Source organism: Oryx dammah, unplaced genomic scaffold, assembly GCF_014754425.2.
Source record: "Oryx dammah isolate SB20612 unplaced genomic scaffold, SCBI_Odam_1.1 HiC_scaffold_28, whole genome shotgun sequence".
NCBI classification, from domain to species: domain Eukaryota; kingdom Metazoa; phylum Chordata; class Mammalia; order Artiodactyla; family Bovidae; genus Oryx; species Oryx dammah.
In genome coordinates this window covers 85384682-85405593 of record NW_024070212.1, presented here as the reverse complement: position 1 = coordinate 85405593, position 20912 = coordinate 85384682, and the positions used below count along the sequence as shown (strand labels likewise).

The 20912-nt window shown below is 36.8% G+C and overlaps 1 protein-coding gene across 3 annotated transcripts in view; it reads right to left on the bottom strand.

Annotated features, from left to right (window-relative positions):
* The window catches only part of OMA1 (OMA1 zinc metallopeptidase), a 63457-nt gene that overhangs the window by 25193 nt on the left and 17352 nt on the right, over positions 1–20912 (bottom strand). For all 3 annotated transcript variants that reach the window (XM_040232749.1, XM_040232748.1, XM_040232747.1), the window contains exons 4-7: positions 18350–18523; positions 18133–18240; positions 15393–15521; positions 11575–11649 (exon numbers count right to left, since the gene is read on the bottom strand). In XM_040232749.1, coding sequence (XP_040088683.1) covers positions 11575–11649; positions 15393–15521; positions 18133–18240; positions 18350–18523 — 486 coding nt within the window. The remainder of the gene's footprint in view (positions 1–11574; positions 11650–15392; positions 15522–18132; positions 18241–18349; positions 18524–20912) is intronic.

Here is a 20912-nt window from a genome sequence, read left to right as displayed (position 1 = left end):
ATCTAAGACTTCACTCTGTTGGAAGATTCTGATCATTGACTCAATCTAATTACTAGTTATGTGTACTAAGGCACTTCAGTCATGTCCAACTATTTGCGACCCCATGGACTGTAGACCACCAGGACCCTTTGTCTATGGGATTTTCTGGGCAAGAATATTGGAGTGGGTTGCTATGCCCTCCCCCAGGGAATCTTCCCAATTCAGAGATCGAACTGTCTCTTACGTCTCCTGCAACGGCAGGCAGGTTCTTTACCACTGGCACCAGTAGTTATAGGTCTATTCAGACTTTCTATTTCTCCATGATCTAGTCTTGGTAGGTTTCGTGTTTCTAGGAATTTGTCCATTTCATCTAGGCTATCCAATCTGGGGCAAACAATTGTTCACAGCACACTATTATAATCTTTTTATTTCTATAAAATCAGTAAAAGTGTCCCCAAGTTCATTTCTGATTTTAGTAATCTGACTCATCTTTATATTTTTATTAGTCCAGCTAGTTCATGATTTGTCAATTTTATCTTTTCAGAGAACAAAATTTTGGTTTTGTTGATTTTTCTCTGTTGTTTTTCTATTCTCTATTTAATTTATCCCCACTCTCATCTTTTTAAAATTTCCTTCTACTAGCTCTGAGTTTAGTCTATTCTTTTTCTAGCTAAGTTGTAAAGTTAGCTTGTATATTTGAGAGCTAACTTGGGATATATTGTTTTCATTTTCATTCATCTCTATATTTATTAATTTTCCTTGTGATTTCTTCTTTAAATTCTTTGACTGTTTAAAAATATACTGTTTTAGTAGAGGTCTAACACTATGCTACTAAACAACCAATGGATCACTGAAGAATCACAGAGGAAATCAAAAAATATCTAGAGATAAGTGAAAATGAAAATACAATGAACCAAAACCTATGGGACAGAGCAAAAGCAGTTCTAACAGGGCCATTTATAGTGATTCACACTTACCTCAAGAAACAAGAAAACTCTCAAATAAACAACTCTGACTTACACATAAAGAAACCAGAGAAAGGGGAATAAAACCCCAAACCCAAAGTTAGTAGAAGGAAAGAAACAGCAATAAAACAAAAAGAATGGGGGAAAAAAAAAACAATGAAACTAAGAGCTAGCTCTTTGAAAAAATTAACAAACTGATAAAACTTTAGCCAGACTCAAGAAAAAAAAAGGGGAGGACAGGGCTCAAATCAATAAAATTAGAAATGAAAAAGGGAAAGCTACAATCAATATCACAGAAATACAAATGATCATAACTATATGCCAATAAAATAGACAACCTGGAAGAAATGAACAAATTCTTAGAAAGGTACAATTTCCCGAGATTGAACCAGGAAGAAACAAAAAATATATTACCAGTAATGAAATTGAATTAATAATTTTAAAATGCCCAACAAACAAAAGTCCAGAACTAGAGGGCTTCACAGGTGAATTCTACCAAAAACATAGAGAAGAGTTAACACTTATACTTCTGAAACTATGCCCAAAAACCAAAGAGGAAGGAACACTTCCTAATTCATTCTACAAGGCCAGTATCACCTTGACACCAAAAACTAGATGAAGATCTCACATATACACAAAAATTACAGGCCAATGTCACTGATGAACATGATGCAAAAATCCTCAACAGAATACTAGCAAACTGAATCCGACAATACATTGAAAAGATCATTGACTATGATCAAGTGGGATTTATCCCAGGGATGCAAGGATTTTTCAATATCCACAAATAAATCAATGTGATACACCACATAAACAACAACAACAAAAATCCCAGTGCCCTGGGGCAGCAGGAGGTGAACCACACATGTAATGTTCCTACCTTTCTAGGAGCTGCCCAAGGGACTAGCCACTGTCACACCTATCTAAGGGCACGGATAGACTCTAGAATACTTTAGATGCCTGGGGAGCATGAAGACCAACGACAGATTCAGACTGGCCTGAATGTTTGCGAGGTTGCCCTAAGTCTCTGGCTGGGCTGATCAGCAAAGACCTCCTCCTGTTTGAGGCCAGTCTGTGAAGACTGAAAGAAGTGGTTGTTTTTTCCATTGTGAAGATACCAATACAATAAGTCAAGAGAAATGAAGAAATGGGGAAATGAGTCCTGAAGGAACAAGCTAAATCTCCAGAAATCAACCCTAATGATACTGATGTGTGATTTACCTGATAGAGAATTCAAACCAGCCACCATAAAGCTGCTTATCAAGGTCAGGAGAAATGCATGAATTGCAGCCAAGAGATAGAAATTACTAGAGTACCAAACAGAAATCTTGGAACTGAAGAATACTATAAATAAACTGAAAAATTTCAGTAGAGGTATTCAACATCAGACTAGATCCAGAAAGGATCAGTGAACTCGAAGACGAGGCATTAGAAATCATCTCGTCAGAGAAGTAAAAAAACCAACCAAAAATAATAGCGTGAAGAAAGCTTAAGGAATTTATACGATATTACCTATCAGCAGACCAATTTATACATTATATAAGTCCCAGAGGAAGAGAGAAAGAGAAATGGGGCAGAAGAAAAGTATCTCTAAATCTTGCTCTTTCTATTCACCTAGACTCTCCAACCAAACTCCTGCCAGATATCATGTTCTCTAAGAGGTAAATTCTGACACTAGCAGTTCTGAATTTTTCTTTGGAATGGCAATAACACCCTAGACTTGTCCGAGTCATTCTGGCATTCTCCCCTGTATTCTACATAGACATGTGGTAGATAAAACAGCCATCTGAGATAACACTATAAAGAACTGTAGCAGAAGGGTAATTGGATTCTTAGATGTAGAAGAATACACTGAGGCTATTTTAAAATTAAATTTAAAGGCACTGAAAACATATAAAAATGGTCATTTTATGGACAACAGGACAGATGTCCAAAACTGTTCCTAGCAGGTTAAAGTATTGGGTTGACCAAAAGTTTGTTTGAGTTATTCCATACTATCTTACAGAGCAAAACTTTTGGCCAACCCAATATTATTAAAAAATTCCATTTCAGAAGTAGGAGGGGAAAACTTTACTATCTGTGAGCCCTTTGACAAGTTACTTGCTTTCTCCATCCCTCAGTTTCATCCATAAAAATGAGAGAATAATTGTACTTCACAGGATTGCTATGAAGATTAAAAGAGGTAGCATATTTAAAAACACTCAGAACATGAGCAATACATAAAGAAATGTGAACTATTATTATCACTGTTGTCAAAAATCATCATCATTGTTTCCATCACTACCATTATCATCATTGTCTACCAGGATGTCTCACTTTATTTCAGGCTCTTACAGGTTCCTTTTCCCAATATCATACCACTTGTTAAAGCTCACCTTATAACCCACTTCCTGTTTAAACAACATTTTCCAGTCAATAATTTAAAATGGCTCTTCTCCAACTAAATGTGACATAGTCCTGGGATGGTTATTGCTAAACTATTCTCAATATGTGCCAATCTCACTCACTTAAAAAGAAAAAAAAAGACTTATCAAAATCAATTTTATGTACCCTAACAAAGAGGAAAAATGACAACTTCCATTATTTTATAATTCATTTCATTTCAGTTTTCTGCATTTTTGATTGCCAACATGTCAATTCTACATAATTTTAATAAATTTTCATGCATTTATTTATTTATCCTAAAAAGTTTTATGAGATTCAAAAATTTGTGCTGAAATCGGAGCAACTAAAAAAAAAAATTAAATGAAATCACAACAGCTTGTCTCATTTCTCTAAGTGAAATAATCAGGTTCAAAATAAGATGTAATCTATAATACATGCATTATGGGAGCTTACTTCATGGCATACCTAGTAAATGAGATGTTCTCATTTATTATTTTTTCTTTCTTAAATAAATCACTAAAAACATAAGACTTTAACACAAGATAGGACACAAAAATAGTCAGTCTGCTATGTGAAAGGCTCAGATTACCAACCTGGAAAACTGGGACCTGAATTCTGGCCCTGGCTCTTGCTCTAATACTAACTGCACGCTAAGTTGCTTCAGCTGTGTCCAACTCTACGACCCTATGGACTGCGGCCCACCAGGCTCCTCTGCCCACAGGATTCTCCAGCAAGAATACTGGAGTGGGTTGCCATGCCCTTGATCTTCCCGACCCAGGGACTGAACCTGCGTCTGCTTCATCTCTTGCACTGACAGGCGGGTTCTTCACCACTAGTGCCACCTGGGAAGCCCATAACAAGGGAACCCACTCCGTTATTCTTGCCTGAAGAACTCCATGGATAGAGGAGCCTGGTGGGCTACAGTCCATAGGATCGCAGAGTTGGACACCACTGAAACGACTTAGCACGCGTGCACACACACACGTATGTTACTGGACAAATCACTGCACTTCTTTGGGCCCTAATTTTCTAATCTGTAAAAGGAGAGGATGGATCAGATTATCTCCAGTTTTCCTTCCTGCTTCAAAAATCTGGGATTCTATAACATCATTTTACAGAGAGTTCAGATTTTTTAATTTTCTCATTCCTGCTATGAAAGGAGGGTTTGCTTCTTACCTATTGATATTGCCCCACTAGATGGTGCTATGTGCACAGTTATTCAGATCACTGGCAGAAATCAGCCAACTATGTTTCTTAAGACGGGCACTTTCAAGATTTGGGGGCTGGACAATACCTCATTCTGGGGAGCTCTCTGGGCCACTACAGGGTATTTAAGATCCCTGCCCACTGCATGGCCATTAAACACCAGCAATCCTACCTCCACAGTCAGTATGACAATCAAAAATAATCACGAGGCTGTCCCCTAGCTCAGCACAAATGAAAGAAAACTACTTTTCTTTCTCATATTTAAGAAACAGATACTCAAAAAATATATGAACATGATACAGCTTTTTGTGAAATAAAATAAACAAAAGTCATTTCTGTAAATGACTATAAAGTGTCAAATTGTTTTTACAGGGACAAATGAATAAACACACACAACAAAATTGGGCTATCTTTTTGTCAGCTGGACAGTTAGCTGTTACTCTGTGTTTAGGACACCTTAGTTCTACCAGTTTTTACAACTGTATTTGTCATTCTGGCTATTTCTGTAATGACAATTTAAATTTTTTAATTTTTATAAAAATTAAATGAAATATTAAAACTACAACTATAAGAATGCAAATATAAAAAACAAACTCACAGCCAATAGCAGAGTAGACACGGAGTGTCTCTAGAGGAGAGAAGCTGCTTACCATGAAAGAGGCATCTTGAGTAACTTGATTCTAATGGATTTTCCATATTTCTATTTAGCCCTTGGCCTTAAAAGCTCATAAATCCAATGGGACAGCACATGACCAATAGATCCATCTTTCAGGAACAGTTTCCATTAACCAAGCTCACTAGACTGACGTAAAATTAGAATGCCAACTTATTAGGTGACAGCAGTAACTATAACTACCCAAACTACAAGGGCACAGGGCATTTGTGTCCTCAAGTCGGCATGTTCTCTCCCTCGCAGGCAAGGCAGTCCAGGCAAAGGAAGCCAGACTATAATCAAAAGGTTGCTTGAAAAAGAAAGGATTAGGAATAAGAGAATTATGTGATCTGACTATTAAGTGGCAAGAAGCCAACGGAGTCTGATGCATCAGTGTCCAAAAAGAGGACACACGCAACAAATAAGAGTCAAGTTCTGGATATTCAAACTGACCATCAAGGTTCAGTTCAGTTCAGTTACTCAGAACTGACTCTTTGCGACCCCGTGGACTGCAGCACACCAGTCCTCCCTGTCCATCAACAACTCCTGGAGTTTACTCAAACTCATGTCCATTGAGTCAGTGATGCCATCCAACCATCTTATTCTATTATACTCTTCTCTTCCTGCCTTCAATTTTTCCTAGCATCAGGGTCTTTTCCGATGAGTCAGTTCTTGACATTAGATGGCCAAAGTACTGAGAGTTTCAGTTTCACCATCAGTACTTCCAATGAATATTCAGGACTGATTTCCTTTAGGTTGGACTGGTTGGATCCCCTTGCTGTCCAAGGGACGCTCAAGAGTCTTCTTCAACACCACAGTTCAAAAGCATCAATTCTTCAGCACTCAGCTTTCTTTATAGTCCAACTCTCACATCCATACATGACTACTGGAAAAACCATAGCTTTGACTACATGGACCTTTGTTGACAAAGCAATGTCTCTGCTTTTTAATATGCTATCTAGGTTGGTCATAACGTTTCTTCCAAGGAGTAAGCGTCTTTTAATTTCATGGCTGCAGTCACCATCTGCAGTGAGTTTAAAGCACCCAAAAATAAAGTCTGTCACTGTTTCCACTGTTTCCCCATCTATTTGCCATGAAGTGATGGGACCAGATGCCATGATCTTCGTTTTCTAAATGTTGAGTTTTAAGCCAATTTTTTTCACTCTCCTCTTTCACTTTCATCAAGAGGCTCTTTAGTGCTTCTTCGCTTTCTGCCATAAGGGTGGTGTCATCTGCATATCTGAAGTTATTGGTATTTCTCCTTGCAATCTTGATTCCAACTTGTGCTTCATCCAGTCCAACATTTCTCATGATGTATTCCGCATAGAAGTTAAATAAGCAGCGTGACAATATACAGCCTTGATAAACTCCTTTCCCAATTTAGAACCAGTCTGTTGTTCCATGTCTAGTTCTAACTGTGGCTTCTTGACCTGCATAAGACTTCTCAGGAGGCAGGTCAGGTGGTCTGGTATTCCCATCTCTTAAGAATTTTCCAGTTTGTTGTGATCCACACAGTCAAAGCCCTTGGCATAGTCAATAAAGCAGAAGGAGATGTTTTTCTGGAACTCTTTTGTTTTTTCAATGATCCAACGGATGTTGGCAATTTGATCTCTGGTTCCTCTGCCTTTTCTAAAACCAGCTTGAACATTTGGAAGTTCATGGTTCATATACTGTTGAAGCCTGGCTTGGAGAAATTTGAGCATTACTTTGCTATCATGTGAGATGAGTGTAATTGTGTGGTAGTTTGAGCATTCTTTGGCCTTGTCTTTCTTTGGGATTGAAATGAAAACTGACATTTTCCAGTCCTGTGGCCACTGCTGAGTTTTCCAAATTTGCTGGCCTATTGAGTGCAGCACTTTCACAGCATCATCTTTTAGGATTTGAAATAGCTCAACTGGAATTCCATCACCTTCACTAGCTCTGTTTGTAGTGATGCTTCCTAAGGCCCTCTTAACTTTGCTTTCCAGGATGTCTGGCTCTAGGTGAGTGATCACACCATCGTGATTATCTGGGTTGTGAAGATCTTTTTTGTACAGTTCTTCTGTGTATTCTTGCCACCTCTTCTTAATATCTTCTGCTTCTGTTAGGTCCCTACCATTTCTGTCCTTTACTGTACCTATCTTCGCATGAAATGTTCCCTTGGTATCTCTAATTTTCTTGAAGAGATCTCTATTGTTTTCCTCTATTTCTTTGCACTGATCACTGAGGAAGGCTTTCTTATCTCTCTTTGCTATTCTTTAGAACTCTGCATTCAAATGGGTGTATCTTTCCTTTTCTTCTTTGCCTTTCACTTCTCTTCTTTTCTCAGCTATTTGTCAGCCCTCCTCAGACAGCCATTTTGCTTCTTTGCATTTCTTTTTCTTGGGGATGGTCTTATCACTGCCTCCTGTACAAGGGCATGAACCTCCATCTATGGTTCTTCAGGAACTCTATCAGATCTAATCCCTTGAATCTATTTGTCACTTCCACTGCATAATCACAAGGGATTTGATTATGTCATACCTTAATGGTCTAGTGTTTTCCCTACTTTCTTCAATTTAAGTCTGAATTTGGCAATAAGGTGTTCATGATCTGAGCCACAGTCAGCTCCCAATCTTGTTTTTGCTGATTGTATAGAGCTTCTCCACTTTTGACTGAAAAGAATATGATCAATCTGATCATATAAAATGCTAAGCAAAGTATAAAAATATAATAAATATTGAGTGGCAATAATGGTGTTACTATCTATAAAGATGACACAGAATAAAGTGGTAGTATAAACATAATTGAGGTTTTCATGCTTATTTCTCCCTTCAGCAGGAAAAGAAATATTTGTATTTAGAGATGGCATTTTTATATCCTAAGTGCTCCATAATAAGGATATTACTTTATCACTATGGATTCATGACTTAACATCTGCAGCAATACTGTTGTCTCCTTTGAACTAAATAAACCATAATATCACAACTGGTAAAAGGTCACTAGTCCACAACACAAAGAAAATGAAATCATAGTTTTATCTACCCAGATATACTCTTTAAAATATATATATATGGATTGCATATCATAAATAATCAAAGGAATATCAATATTTCTTTAATAACTTCTCTAGTTTAATTCCTTTTTTTTTTAAAATAAAACAGGATATTTAACTTACCAAGTGACCTCAAAACACAAAACTGACATTTGATTACTCAAAGTAGTAATTTCCAAATCTGCCTGGATATCAGAATCACTTGCAGCTCCTAAACACACTCAGACTCAGACCTTGGTCACCTAGCTACTGATTCTGAATTTCCAAAGGGGGAAGCTAGAATATGCATTTTTAAAATCTACTCATCAAAACACAATAAAAAGCAAGCCGCAAAAGAAGAAATCATTTTAAAAGAGCCAATGAAAATAAAACATTATGCTCAGCTTTACTGCTAAGCAAGAAAATTCAAGTTTTAAAAGCAATGAGATCTCAGTTTTTGTCCAAATTAACAAAAAAAGGGATTAAAAACAGTGCTATTGAGGGGAGTTTAAAAAGGCATTCTGGTTTATCACTGGTAAGACTTGCTAGTAACATTCTGAAATAATTGAGTGTCTTTTAAAGTAAAAATTGAAATGCCAGCAACCCCACCCTATAGCTATAAAAGCCCAAGGAGCAGAAGGAATGTGTATAAGGTTGACAATTTCAGAATTATTGCAATAAAAACAGTAACAATAACAACAACAAAAACTAGAAGTACCTCCAGAAGTTCATCAATAAGCATACAGTTAAATGAGTTATCCAAATTACAGAATATTAGATAGCTATTTAAAAGACTGCATTAGGGAGTTTCTCTCCTAACAGTGATAGAGTCAAGTAGCTTATTATAGCAGACCAATGTTTCCATCAAAAATGATTAGAAAATTTGGATAAAACATAAATAATACTTGTTCAAAGGTACTGGAGAGTTACCAAGTCAACCAAGACTAGAAAAGACAAAATCCCAGAAAGAAGGAAAGCTCACTGAGGTGAGTCTGATCCTCTGTTTCACAATTCCAACCAGCAAATCTTATTAAATTTTAAGCGGTGAAGAGCAAGAGACTAAGAATATATGCTGAAATCAAAAGAAATCCAAGCAGAAGGAGGTGACTGAGAAGAGCCTTGACTGTGTATCAGGACTAGAGAGTCAAAACTTAGAAATCAGACATTTCTCCAAAGAAGACAAAGGGATAGCCAAGAAGCTCATAAAAAGATGTTTGACATTTACTCACTATTAGAGAAATGAAAAGCAAAACTACTATGAGGCATTATCTCACACCAATCATAACAGCCATCATCAGAAAAACTACAAACAATAAATGCTGGAGAGGGTGTGGAGAAAAGGGAAACATACTGCACTGTTGTGGGAACGTAAACTGAAACAGTCATTGTGGAGAACAGCATGGAGATCCTTAACAAGTTACGCATACCATCACCCTGGTGGTGGTTCAGTTGCAAAGTCCTGTCCAACTCTTGCGACCCCATGGACTGCAGCCTGCCAAGCTCCTCTGTCCATAGGATTTATTTCCCAGGAAAGAATACTGGAGTGAGTTGCCATTTTCTTCTCCAAAAACCACCATATGATCTGGTAATCCCACTACTGGGCATGTAGTTGTTGTTAGTTGCTAAGTCATGAACTGCAGCATGCCATGCTCCTCTGTCATCCACTATCTCCCAGAATTTGCTCAAATTTACGTCTATTGAATCAGTGATGCTATCTAACCTTCTCATCCTCTGCTGCCCCCTTCTCCCGCCTTCAATCTTTCCCAGCATCAGTATCTTTTCCAATGAGTTGGCTCTTCACATCAGGTAGCCAAAGTATTGGAGCTTCAGCTTCAGCATCAAGATATGAGATGTCGAAATTTATTACACAGTTACAAATAAAAGGTGGTATTGGCTCAAAGATAAATAATGGACCAGTGGAATACAACAGGGAGTCCAGAAACAGACTTACATATAGCCTCCCACATTCATGAAAAAGAAATTGAAGTTTAGTGGAGAAAAGAAAATCTTCAATAATCAGTGCTGAGTCTATTAGATAGCCACATAGGGAAAAATTATCTTGACCTCTTCCTTATATTTAAGAACACAAGAAAACTTCTTGGAAATAAAACAGGAACACTTATTGAAATGAGCAAATATTTCTGAAACAGAATATAGAAGGCACTTACCTAGAGGGAAAATTTCACAGACCATAGTACATTAAAATTGGGATATTCTTGACAGGGTCAACCTGTGGCTCACTATTTGGGAACCTCTTAATCTATGAAGTCTGAAAATTCATTTAATTCTGCTTATGCAACATTCAAAGAACATTGCTTTTTTGGATTTATTGAATTTTTTGAACTTTGAATTTTCTCAATTTATGAAATTAATACATAAAAGTCATAATGAGAAATTCGGGTAAGAGTGATTTTCAATAGTTAGGATTTCTGATAACTACTGAAAACTCAACAAAGAATCAAATACAATTTGAATTTAACATGTGAAGTGGCACTGTTTTCACCAATTTTTAAAAATGCAGTTTTACTTCTAATGTTAAATCCTACTAATTCACAGTTATCACATGTGATAAAAACAGCAGCCAGGCATGAAGCAGCTTCAAATCAATCCAACATAAACCAGAATAAGAGCCCAGAGCTGCTCTCTGTGGCTAGCAAAAATAAATCATCTGCCAAAACAAAAATTATAACCTAAAAGATACAAAGTAATAAGACTGTTCTTCTACCATTTACTTAAATGGTAAAAATTCAGTTTGTTCAGCTGAGATTATAGCTATAATAAGATAAACCCTTTTCCAAGTGGGGAAAAACAGTTACATATCATCTTATTCAGAAAGCCTCCTTAGATCAGCAAAACAAGGGAAAAGAGTCAAATAAAGACAGCAATAGCTTCCAGCGGGGACAGACTTAAAAAGATATTGATGATGGGCTTCCCTGGTGGCTCAGTGGTAAAGAATCCCCCTGCTAATGCAGGAAGAAGACACTCCCCACCCCACCCCCATGCTACAGAGCGACTGAGCCTGCGCACCACAACTACTGAGCCTGTGCTCTTGAGTCCAGGAGCCACACTACTGGGCCCACATGTGGCAAGTTACTGAAGCCCATGTGCCCCAGAGCCCGTGTTCCACAAGAGCAGCCGCTGCAACGAGAGAGGCCCACGCAGCTCAGCTACAGAGGAGCCCCCACTCGCCACAATGAGAGAAAATCCCATGCAGCGAAAAAGAGCCAGAACAGCCAAAAATAAACAAATGAAGTTATTTTTAAAAAGGTATTAGTGAAAAATTACACATAGTCAAACTCTCATTCTACGCCCAAGCCAAACCTCGTTAAGACAATATACAATTGTATTTTGCTGTATGAAGGAGACAGTGTATCTTCAACTTCTACACTTTGTACCTTGGCAGCAAGCTGTAGTCCAATTTTGTCAGCTTCAGCCTCCAGTGTTCTGCTATATGGTCGATCAAACAAAAACTAAGAAATAAGAAAGAAAGGTTCCACTAAGGCTGTTTATTTCATTAAAAAAGCAGCAACAAAATGAGATTTTTAAAATAAATTTCATGGATTATCTAGCATATAGTTCTTATGCTATGAATAACATTTAAAGCACACCATGGTATAAAACAATGCAGCCTTTATTTCCCCCATCAGAGATTAATATTTTAAAAACAAGGAACGAATAGGAAAAAACTATGCCTACAAATTTTTGGAGAGTCCACAGTATCAGAGTCCTTTTATTATTTTCTGATTATAATCTCCACTTACTATGCAGAGGATTCCCTGAGAAAGTTTACTGACATAGGTTTTTTTTATTATGGCCAAGAAACATTCTGATCTTTCAGTCTTAAAAGAAAATTGGAAAACTGCAGCTATATAGCAGCCAGTGACACTACTAGGAGATTTATTTCAGTTAGAAAATTAACCATATAGCACAATGTTCTTTCTTTGATGTATTATCTTAATTTCTTCTTTGTTTTCTAAGTATTGATTAGTTAGGAAAATGAACTTTTCTTCCAACTTCAATAAAAAATACAAATAGATATTGTAACTTTAATTTTCCTAATTACTTGTATTTATGTGAATGCTTTCCAGTTAATACTAATTTTTGGTAAGTACTAAAACTTTGTAGAAGATGGATTGATAGGCAGGACTTTTTGAGAAAAGAGCTGTTAATTGGGGAAGCAATTAACTACCTGTCAGTGATAGCTAGAAATAACTAAATCAATCTAGTCCACAGTACATGACCATTAAATATGACTTGCTTCCTTCTCGATCATGTCTGTTTTAGATTGCTGAACTACATTATATACTGGCTTCGCTCACCACAAGCAGTCTACAGATGTCCCCACAAGTTGACTGGCATTAATAGTATAACTAGTATAAACTGATGAAAAACACTGGCTTTAAAAGGAGAGAAACATGTTCAAGCCTGAGTGCTTATTAACTACTACCTCTGGGCTGTATTTTTCCACCCTTCTAGGCCCAATAGCATCATATGTAAAATGAAGCAGTGACTTCATATAGTGGCAAAGTATTGCAGTACTTCATATAGTACCAAACTCCTAGAGTTGCAGAGAGGGTTCAAATGAGCAAGTAATAACTCCTATTTGTTGAGTCCTTACTTTATACCAGGTGTTGGACTAAATGCTTTCAACCAGTGGTTATCAACAGAACATGATTTTTACCCTTTGGGGACACTTGGAAATGTCTGGTGATATTTTTGATTGTTGCAGCTGCAGCTGGGGGTGGGGAGAAGTGGGGAGAGCTACTGGCATCTAGTGGGAAGAGGCATCTAAATGTGTGGAGGCTACTAAACTTTCTGCAATGCAGAGGACAACTGCCCACAAATAGTGCTTATATTGAGAAACACTGCTTTAAATGTTATCATTAAACCTTCAATAATGCTTTGAGTTAGCCACTACTACTATCTGAACTTACAGATAAAGAAACTGAGACCTATAACAGGTGCAGCAATCTGTTGAAGTTCTACAGAATTTAAACCTAACAGAGATTAAATTCAAACATAGATCCATCTGATCAGAGCCTGTATTCTTAGCCCCTGTACAAAATTAATTTACAGTGTTTATCATGGTGCCTACCATACAGTATGTACTCAGTAAATGCTAGCTACTGTATTACTAATAGCTCTCAAAACCTTAACTGGTAGCGCTCTATGAGGGCTGCTACACTATATCCAAATGGTTAAAAGAGAGCCCCTCCTTCTTCCTTCCTCTCTTCCTTTCTCTGACAAAAGAATGTCAGCATTTTCCTCTCAATAACTTCACTATCAGAATCCCCTCTGCCCTCCAATCACCATGAGCAAGACTTCTAGAGAAAGAAACATTTCCTCATCACCAAAATTATTGGGAAGGGGCCTTGATTCAGCGAAAAAAATAGAGGGGGGAAAAAAAGAGTTCAAACAGAAGTAATCCTTACTTGAGTTTCAGTGTACCTATTAAAGAATTATACTCAAGCAACAGGATCATCAAGTATTTCAACAAAGAAACAGCTTCCAGTTATCTTCCTTATGACTTAATCTGATTCCATTACACAAAATGCCATCTACTGATAAATGGTGGAAAATCTGCATTACCTTCTTTGACTTCCCAGCACATGAACGATAAAAATAAAATTCAAAATATGAGATTCTGTAACTTAAGCAATAACCATTTTTTCTTTTTCCCTTTAAGAACTTTTATTTCAATAAAAATGAAACCAAATGATACGGTAACACTGAATAAAAGATTTAGTTATTCAATTTCCAAAGCAATTTGTCTCAAAGAATTTTACAGATTAGATTTAAACAGCACCCAGATGGCACTCTGATGGGTGCTCCACAAATCACTGAATATACACAAATAACAGATTGTTCCTAAATAACCAAACCTCCCAGGACAAGAGGAAATATGTGATGAAAGATGTAAAATAAAATAATCACAGCTAACAAAGCAAATATTAAGACTGCAAGACCTCCTTTCAGTAGTATACTGTTTTGAGCAAGATGGAGGACCACACAAATTTTATCAGATGACTATCATTGTGCATAAAGCAAAAGTTAACAAACACCTATTAAAACTGTCCTTTCAATATTTACCAGGTAATACTAGCTTAGCTGGAGTGAGGCGGTGGGAGAAATTAGGCAGCTTCTGCCAACCCTGTGCCCATCAGAGTTTACAGGTTTTAAGAGCTCCCCGAGAGTGCTGATGAACCTATTTGCAGGAAAGGAATGAAGACGTAGAAAAAGGACTTCTGGACACAGGTGGGGAAGGAGAGGATGGGAAGAACTGAGCAAGTGGCACTGACATATATATGCTGCTGCTGCTGCTGCTGAGTCGCTTCAGTCGTGTCCGACTCTGTGCGACCCCAAAGACGGCAGTCCACCAGGCTCCTCTGTCCCTGGGATTCTCCAGGCAAGAACACTGGAGTGGGTTGCCATTTCTTTCTCCAATGCATGAAAGTGAAAAGTGAAAGTGGAGTCGGGCACGACAGCGACCCCATGGACTGGAGCCCACCAGGCTCCTCCGTCCATGGCATTTTCCAGGCAAGAGTGCTGGAGTGGGGTGCCAATGCCTTCTCTGGACATATATATACTACCACGTGTAAAACAGATAACTAGTAGGAAGCTGCGATACAATACAAGGAGCCCAGCCTGGTGCTCTGTGATGACCTAGAGGGGTGCAATGGGAGGGGAGAGGGAGGCTCAAAAGGGATAGGATATATGTATAATTATGGCTGATCCACGCTGTCGTACAGGAGAAACCAACACAACACTGCAAAGCAATTATCCTAAAAAAAAAAAAAGTTCTCCCTCAAAATGTAAATATTTGGGGAAAGGAAGAGTCATCCAGTGAGTACACCACTGTCACTATGGGAGACAAAAGGAACATTTGAAGGTAAACAACAGAAGGAAAGAAAGGGTTGTGACTGGGTTTTCTCTCTGTAGAAACAATAAAGATGCCAAAAAAATTATGTTAGCCAGAAGCTGCCAAGCCCTTCCTACCCATCTATCTCCATCATTTAAGAGAAGTAGTATTTTCTAATTTAAATGCCTATTATTAAGAGTATCCACTAAAAATGAGAAAATGTAAGACACTAAAACATAGTACCCATGTTTCATGATAAGGATAAAATATGAAAAGATTTCTGATATTTTTTTCTTTACAGTAATATTAAAATATCCTCATCACTGCAAATTCAAGTTTTTGTCTCAGACTTACCTCCTGCAGTTTAGACTGTATCCACTGGCCCAGAAGTGCCAAACTATCTCGAGGACAAATGGCCCAAATCATCGTAAGAAAAATCAGACCTAGGAAATCCAATAAATGAACCAAACTAGCCTTTTCTGCCTGAGAAAAATCAAAACAATAAATATTATACTTAATAAATTCAGACAGTACAGGCTGACATTTTCTAGTTCACTATGTGTAGCCACATTACATAATTACATGTGTTTACCTGAACTTCGCCAAGTAAGACTGCAAGTTCCCTTTCTTCTGTGAGCTTTATCCTTTCTGCCTCTTGCTTACATATTATGTATTCATTTACTCATACAACTAATATCTGCTTGAGCTACTACCACTATGCAGATATAATAACAGGTTCATTAACCTACAGAGTCTTATATTAACAAGCATACTAACTTTGTAAAATATGTACAATTGTTTTCTATTTTATAGATAAACTAGGATGAAGAGAGGTTAAAAGAGTTGCCCAAATTCACACAGCTGCTAGTAAAAAGAACAAGGACTCAAACCCAGGAAGTTACAGTTTCTAATATTGTCGCTAAATCTTTTTTAAAAATCAAATAAATGTGTTTATTATGCTTATACTTTTAGACAGAGACCAAACACTCTTGAACATATGAAGAAGTTAAAACAAGAACAATTCAAGAAAATATTGGAAATTATTTTAAATAAAAATCTTTTGACTTCACGACCTAATATATGAAAAGTCAAGCAAGTCTGAAATTTTATCAGTCTGAACTTCCCACCAGGAAATTTAGTTATAAGATTTGTTTGTATTTACTTATAGCAAAAAAAAAGTTCTAAAGTGTTTGTTTTGAATAGCAATATCTACATATAAGTTTAATGCTTTGAATAGCAATATCTACATATAAGTTTAATGCACTGGACTGTTCACCGCTCCCCACTATTGTTGATTAATAAATGTTACTGTCATACTGACACTGACAATACAGGAAACATTACTTGAGTATATGAAACATGGCTGACAACTAAAAATTATCACCTAGAATACTTCTTTATATAATCTGCCCTCACAAAGCAATTTTTGCTTCATTATAAGAACTGAGAGTCATGATAAACAATTATGGAATTATTTTAGCACTAAAGAATACAACTCCAGGTGATGAAGTCACTATAGAAGAGAAAATCCTTGTAATTACTAAAAGATATAATTGCTATTACATAATCTTAGAAAACTAAAAAAGAAATTTTAAATCCATATTTGTGGAATAACAAAACAACATCAAATAAAAATGGAGACTCTTGAAAGAGAAAACATAGTATAGACAATGGCTAAGATGCCTAACAAAGAAATATTAATAACTATTTTCTATTTTTGAGCCTGCTATTTGCTTTTTATGTCTCATCTAATTATTGTTCTTGCAGAGACAGAGATGACAACATTATGCTGAATAACACATTGATCTAGACCCAGGAAAATTAATGTACTGAAATGAATACTTTTTAAAAGCTAAAAATGACCAAAATTGATTTTGCAGTTATGAAGCCATTTCTAGAAAGATATAATGTATTTCAACTGCTTAGATTGACTCTTGCATGTATCTGTTTAAGGAAAAAAAATTTTTTTAATTTTCCTATAACTCAGAAGAAATAAAGGTGATAATTACTATTTGCACTCCAGAAGAGCACAACTTTGGCCTACCTCATCTTATTAATACTCTAAGGCAAAGACAGAATTTGAGATGACTTTTAGAAGGATTAATAACATTATCTTTTCCACTTTAAGTTAATATTACTTGCATTTCTGATACAGCATTTTACAATCCTTTCACTACTTACCTTTGTGCTTTCAATTAGAAAATATACCTTTTTCTACTCATGCGGACAAATGAGCCATATACATTTTTAGTGCATCAAAATAAAAATATGAGTAAACAAATATTTTTCTAGATTCATACCAAGTCAAACAGATGTGTATATTCACAAGAGCATTAATCACCCTGAATTGTATGATAAATTGACTTGAAAACAGCCAGGTAACTGTGGTAAAAGAAAGCAGTGCTGGACTGGCAAAGACAAAGTCTTGATTAAAGTTCAAATTCTGCCAGTTTGTCAGCTTAGTCATTTTATTTAAGGTATTTTTAAATGTCGGTGTTCTTGTATATAACATAAGGATATTAAATACCTACCTCATGAGGACAGTATTAAAATTATTAATGAGAAGGTATATATTAAAAAGCTCAGTAAATGGTAAAATGGCAAAGTATCATTATTATTACTCTGCGTTCATTATATACAGCATATCATTCTAGACATTTTCCAAGATGCTCTCTCTAAGTTATTCTCTGAGAATGAATAAAAAAGCAAGAAAACTGATTTACCACTTGGATAGTAATATCACTTTCCTACAGTTAATTTTCTGACTAGATTATAAGTATGTTAATAATTATGGAAAGTTTAAAATCTAATTTGAAATAATTAGAGGTTGAGAATAATCACTTCTTACCAAAAAAGACAGGTGATAAAAACAGTATTTAAGAGAAACACTAATTATTCAGAATCAAACACTAAAGACCATAGAGATTCTCAAAATTATCCAGTCATACTTTTTCAGGCAACAGAATAAGTCAATTACTAAAAACGAAAATACCATCAATTTAAAAAAACTGAAAAGATTCGGTTCTCTGAAAGATTTAATTTGCTAACTTCAAAGGAGTGTTTCAGTGACTGAACATTCACTTGAGATACTTACAGCATGCTCAAGTACTGCGTGTGCTATTTCATGGCCCAGAAGGAAGGAGAGCTGATGGACATCAGTCACACTATTTAAAAGTCCAGTGAAGATGAACACTTGTCCATTCTGCACCATAATGAAAATAATGCAAGCAATGAGAATGCCATTTAAAACAAAAAAAAACAAGGGCACTAAATTTAACAATTAAAAATTAGGCTGGGTAACATTTACTTACTGGAAGTACAAAGGCATTTATATCCGGGGAATCAACCACATGAATAATCCAATTGATCTCAGAGATCCCTGGAATATCTTGATTGCATTCAATTAAATGATGAACCACTGCTTGAACAGCCATGTATCGGGCGTCTTTCTCAGTTAGCATATCATTTTTAAATTCTTCCATCCACTGAAAGGTTAAAAAGAAAAGTCGTCTCTAAGAGAGTGTTAGCTCTACAAAATGTTTATATTGCTTTTATTGTTGTTTGTTTAGTCATTAAGTTGTACCCGACTCTTGGCAACCCAATAGATTGCAGCCCACCAGGCTCCTCTGTCCACAGGATTTTCCAGGCAAAAACACTGGAGGGGGTTGTCATTTCCTTCTCCAGATCGTTTCAGCCCAGAGATGGAACCCTCATCTCCTGCAATGGCAGGTGGATTCTTTACCACAGAGCCACTAGGGAAGCCTTTATTTTAAGGAGTGATTTATATGGCACTATGTTGTTGAATAATTTTCAATTATGGGAAAATCTGCATATATTAAATACTCAAAATTTTCAAATCTGATTTATGCAAAGGCAAAAATTTGGCTTCTCACAAATGGAGTAAGTTCTAATAACTTAAGATTTTTCCTATAAGTTGGTTGAAATAAAAATTTCATTCATCTTTTCTATTAGCTTATAAACTAACAAAATGCTTAAATATTATTTCTACTTTCCTAAATATTTTAGAAAACAAAGCATTTCCTAGAGAACATAAAGATTTTATATAAGAAAGCAAAACACAAAAGAAATTACTGTATAGCAGAAACTAACACAACACTGTAAAGCAACTATACTCCAATAAAAATTAATGAAGACTTTCTTTCATAACATGAAACACCCTATGCTTAATAAGAAAGCTAAACTTCTACCAGAAAAAGGACAACATTTCATTAAAGTGTCTTATCACACAGACTGAAAGGAAATTACTGAAACTGTAGAACTAATGAGCATATCATTTTCTTTTTACTGTGTTAAGACTAACCACCATACAAAGACATTTTTTCTGAAGCTACATTCATGAGAGATTCTTTCAAGCATACTTTGAAAAATTTCGCTGTTCCAGTCGCTCAGTTATCTCTGACTCTGTGACCCCACGGACTGCAGCACACCAGACTTCTCTGTCCTTCACAATCTCCCGGGGCTTGCTCAAAATCATGTCCATTCAGTTGGTGATGCCCTCCAACCATCTCACCCTCTGTCGTCCCCTTCTCCTCCTGCCTTCATCTTTCCCAGCATCAATTCTTTTCCAATGAGTTGGCTCTTCGCATCGGGTGACCAAAGTATTGGAACTTCAGCTTCAGTCCTTCCAATGAATACTCAGGATTGATTTCCTTTAGGATTGACTGGTCTGATCTCCGTGCAGTCCAAGGGACTCTCAAGAGTCTTCTCCAACACCACAGTTCAAAAGTATCACTTCTTTGGCACTTAGCTTTCTTTATGGTCCAACTCTCACATCCACACACGACTACAGGAAAATTCATAGCTTTGACTATACAGACCTTAGTCAGCAAAGTGATGTCTCTGCTTTTTAAAAAGCTGTCTAGGTTGGTCATAGCTTTTCTTCTAAGGAGCAAGTACTTTTAATTTCATGGCTGCAGTAACCATCTGCAGTGATTTTAGAGCCCAAGAAAATAAAGTTTGTCACTGTTTCCTTTGTTTCCCCATCTATTTACCATGAAACGATCAGACCAGATGCCATGATCTTAGTTTTTTAAATGTTGAGTTTCAAGTTGGCTTTTTCACTCTCCTCTATCACTTTCATCAAGAAACTCTTTAGTTCCTCTTTGCTTTCTGCCATAAGGGTGCTGTCATCTGCATACTCTGAAGTTACTGATATTTCTCCCAGCAATCTGGATTTCAGCTTCTGTTTTGTCTACTCCAGAATTTCTCATGATGTACTCTGCATAGAAGTTAAATAAGCCAGATGACAATACATAGCCTTCAGTTCAGTTCAGTTCAGTCGCTCAGTCGTGTCTGACTCTTTGCGACCCCATGAATCGCAGCACGCCAGGCCTCCCTGTCCATCACCAACTCCCGGAGTTCAAGTCGGTCATGCCATCCAGCCATCTCATCCTCTGTTGTCCCCTTCTCATCCTGCCCCCAATCCCTCCCAGCATCAGAGTCTTTTCCAATGAGTCAACTCTTCGCATGAGGTGGCCAAAGTACTGGAGTTTCAGCTTTAGCATCATTCCTTCCGAAGAACACCCAGGACTGATCTCCTTTAGGATGGACTGGTTGGATCTCCTTACAGTCCAAGGGACTCTCAAGAGTCTTCTCCAACACCACAGATCAAAAGCATCAATTCTTCGAGCGCTCAGCTTTCTTCACAGTCCAACTCTCATATCCATACATGACTACTGGAAAAACCATAGCCTTGACTAGATGGACCTTAGTCGGCAAGTAATGTCTCTGCTTTTTAATATTCTATCTAGGTTGGTCATAACTTTTCTTCCGAGTAAGCGTCTTTTAATTTCATGCCTGCAGTCACCATCTGCAGTGATTTTGCAGCCCCCCAAAAATAAAGTCTGACACTAT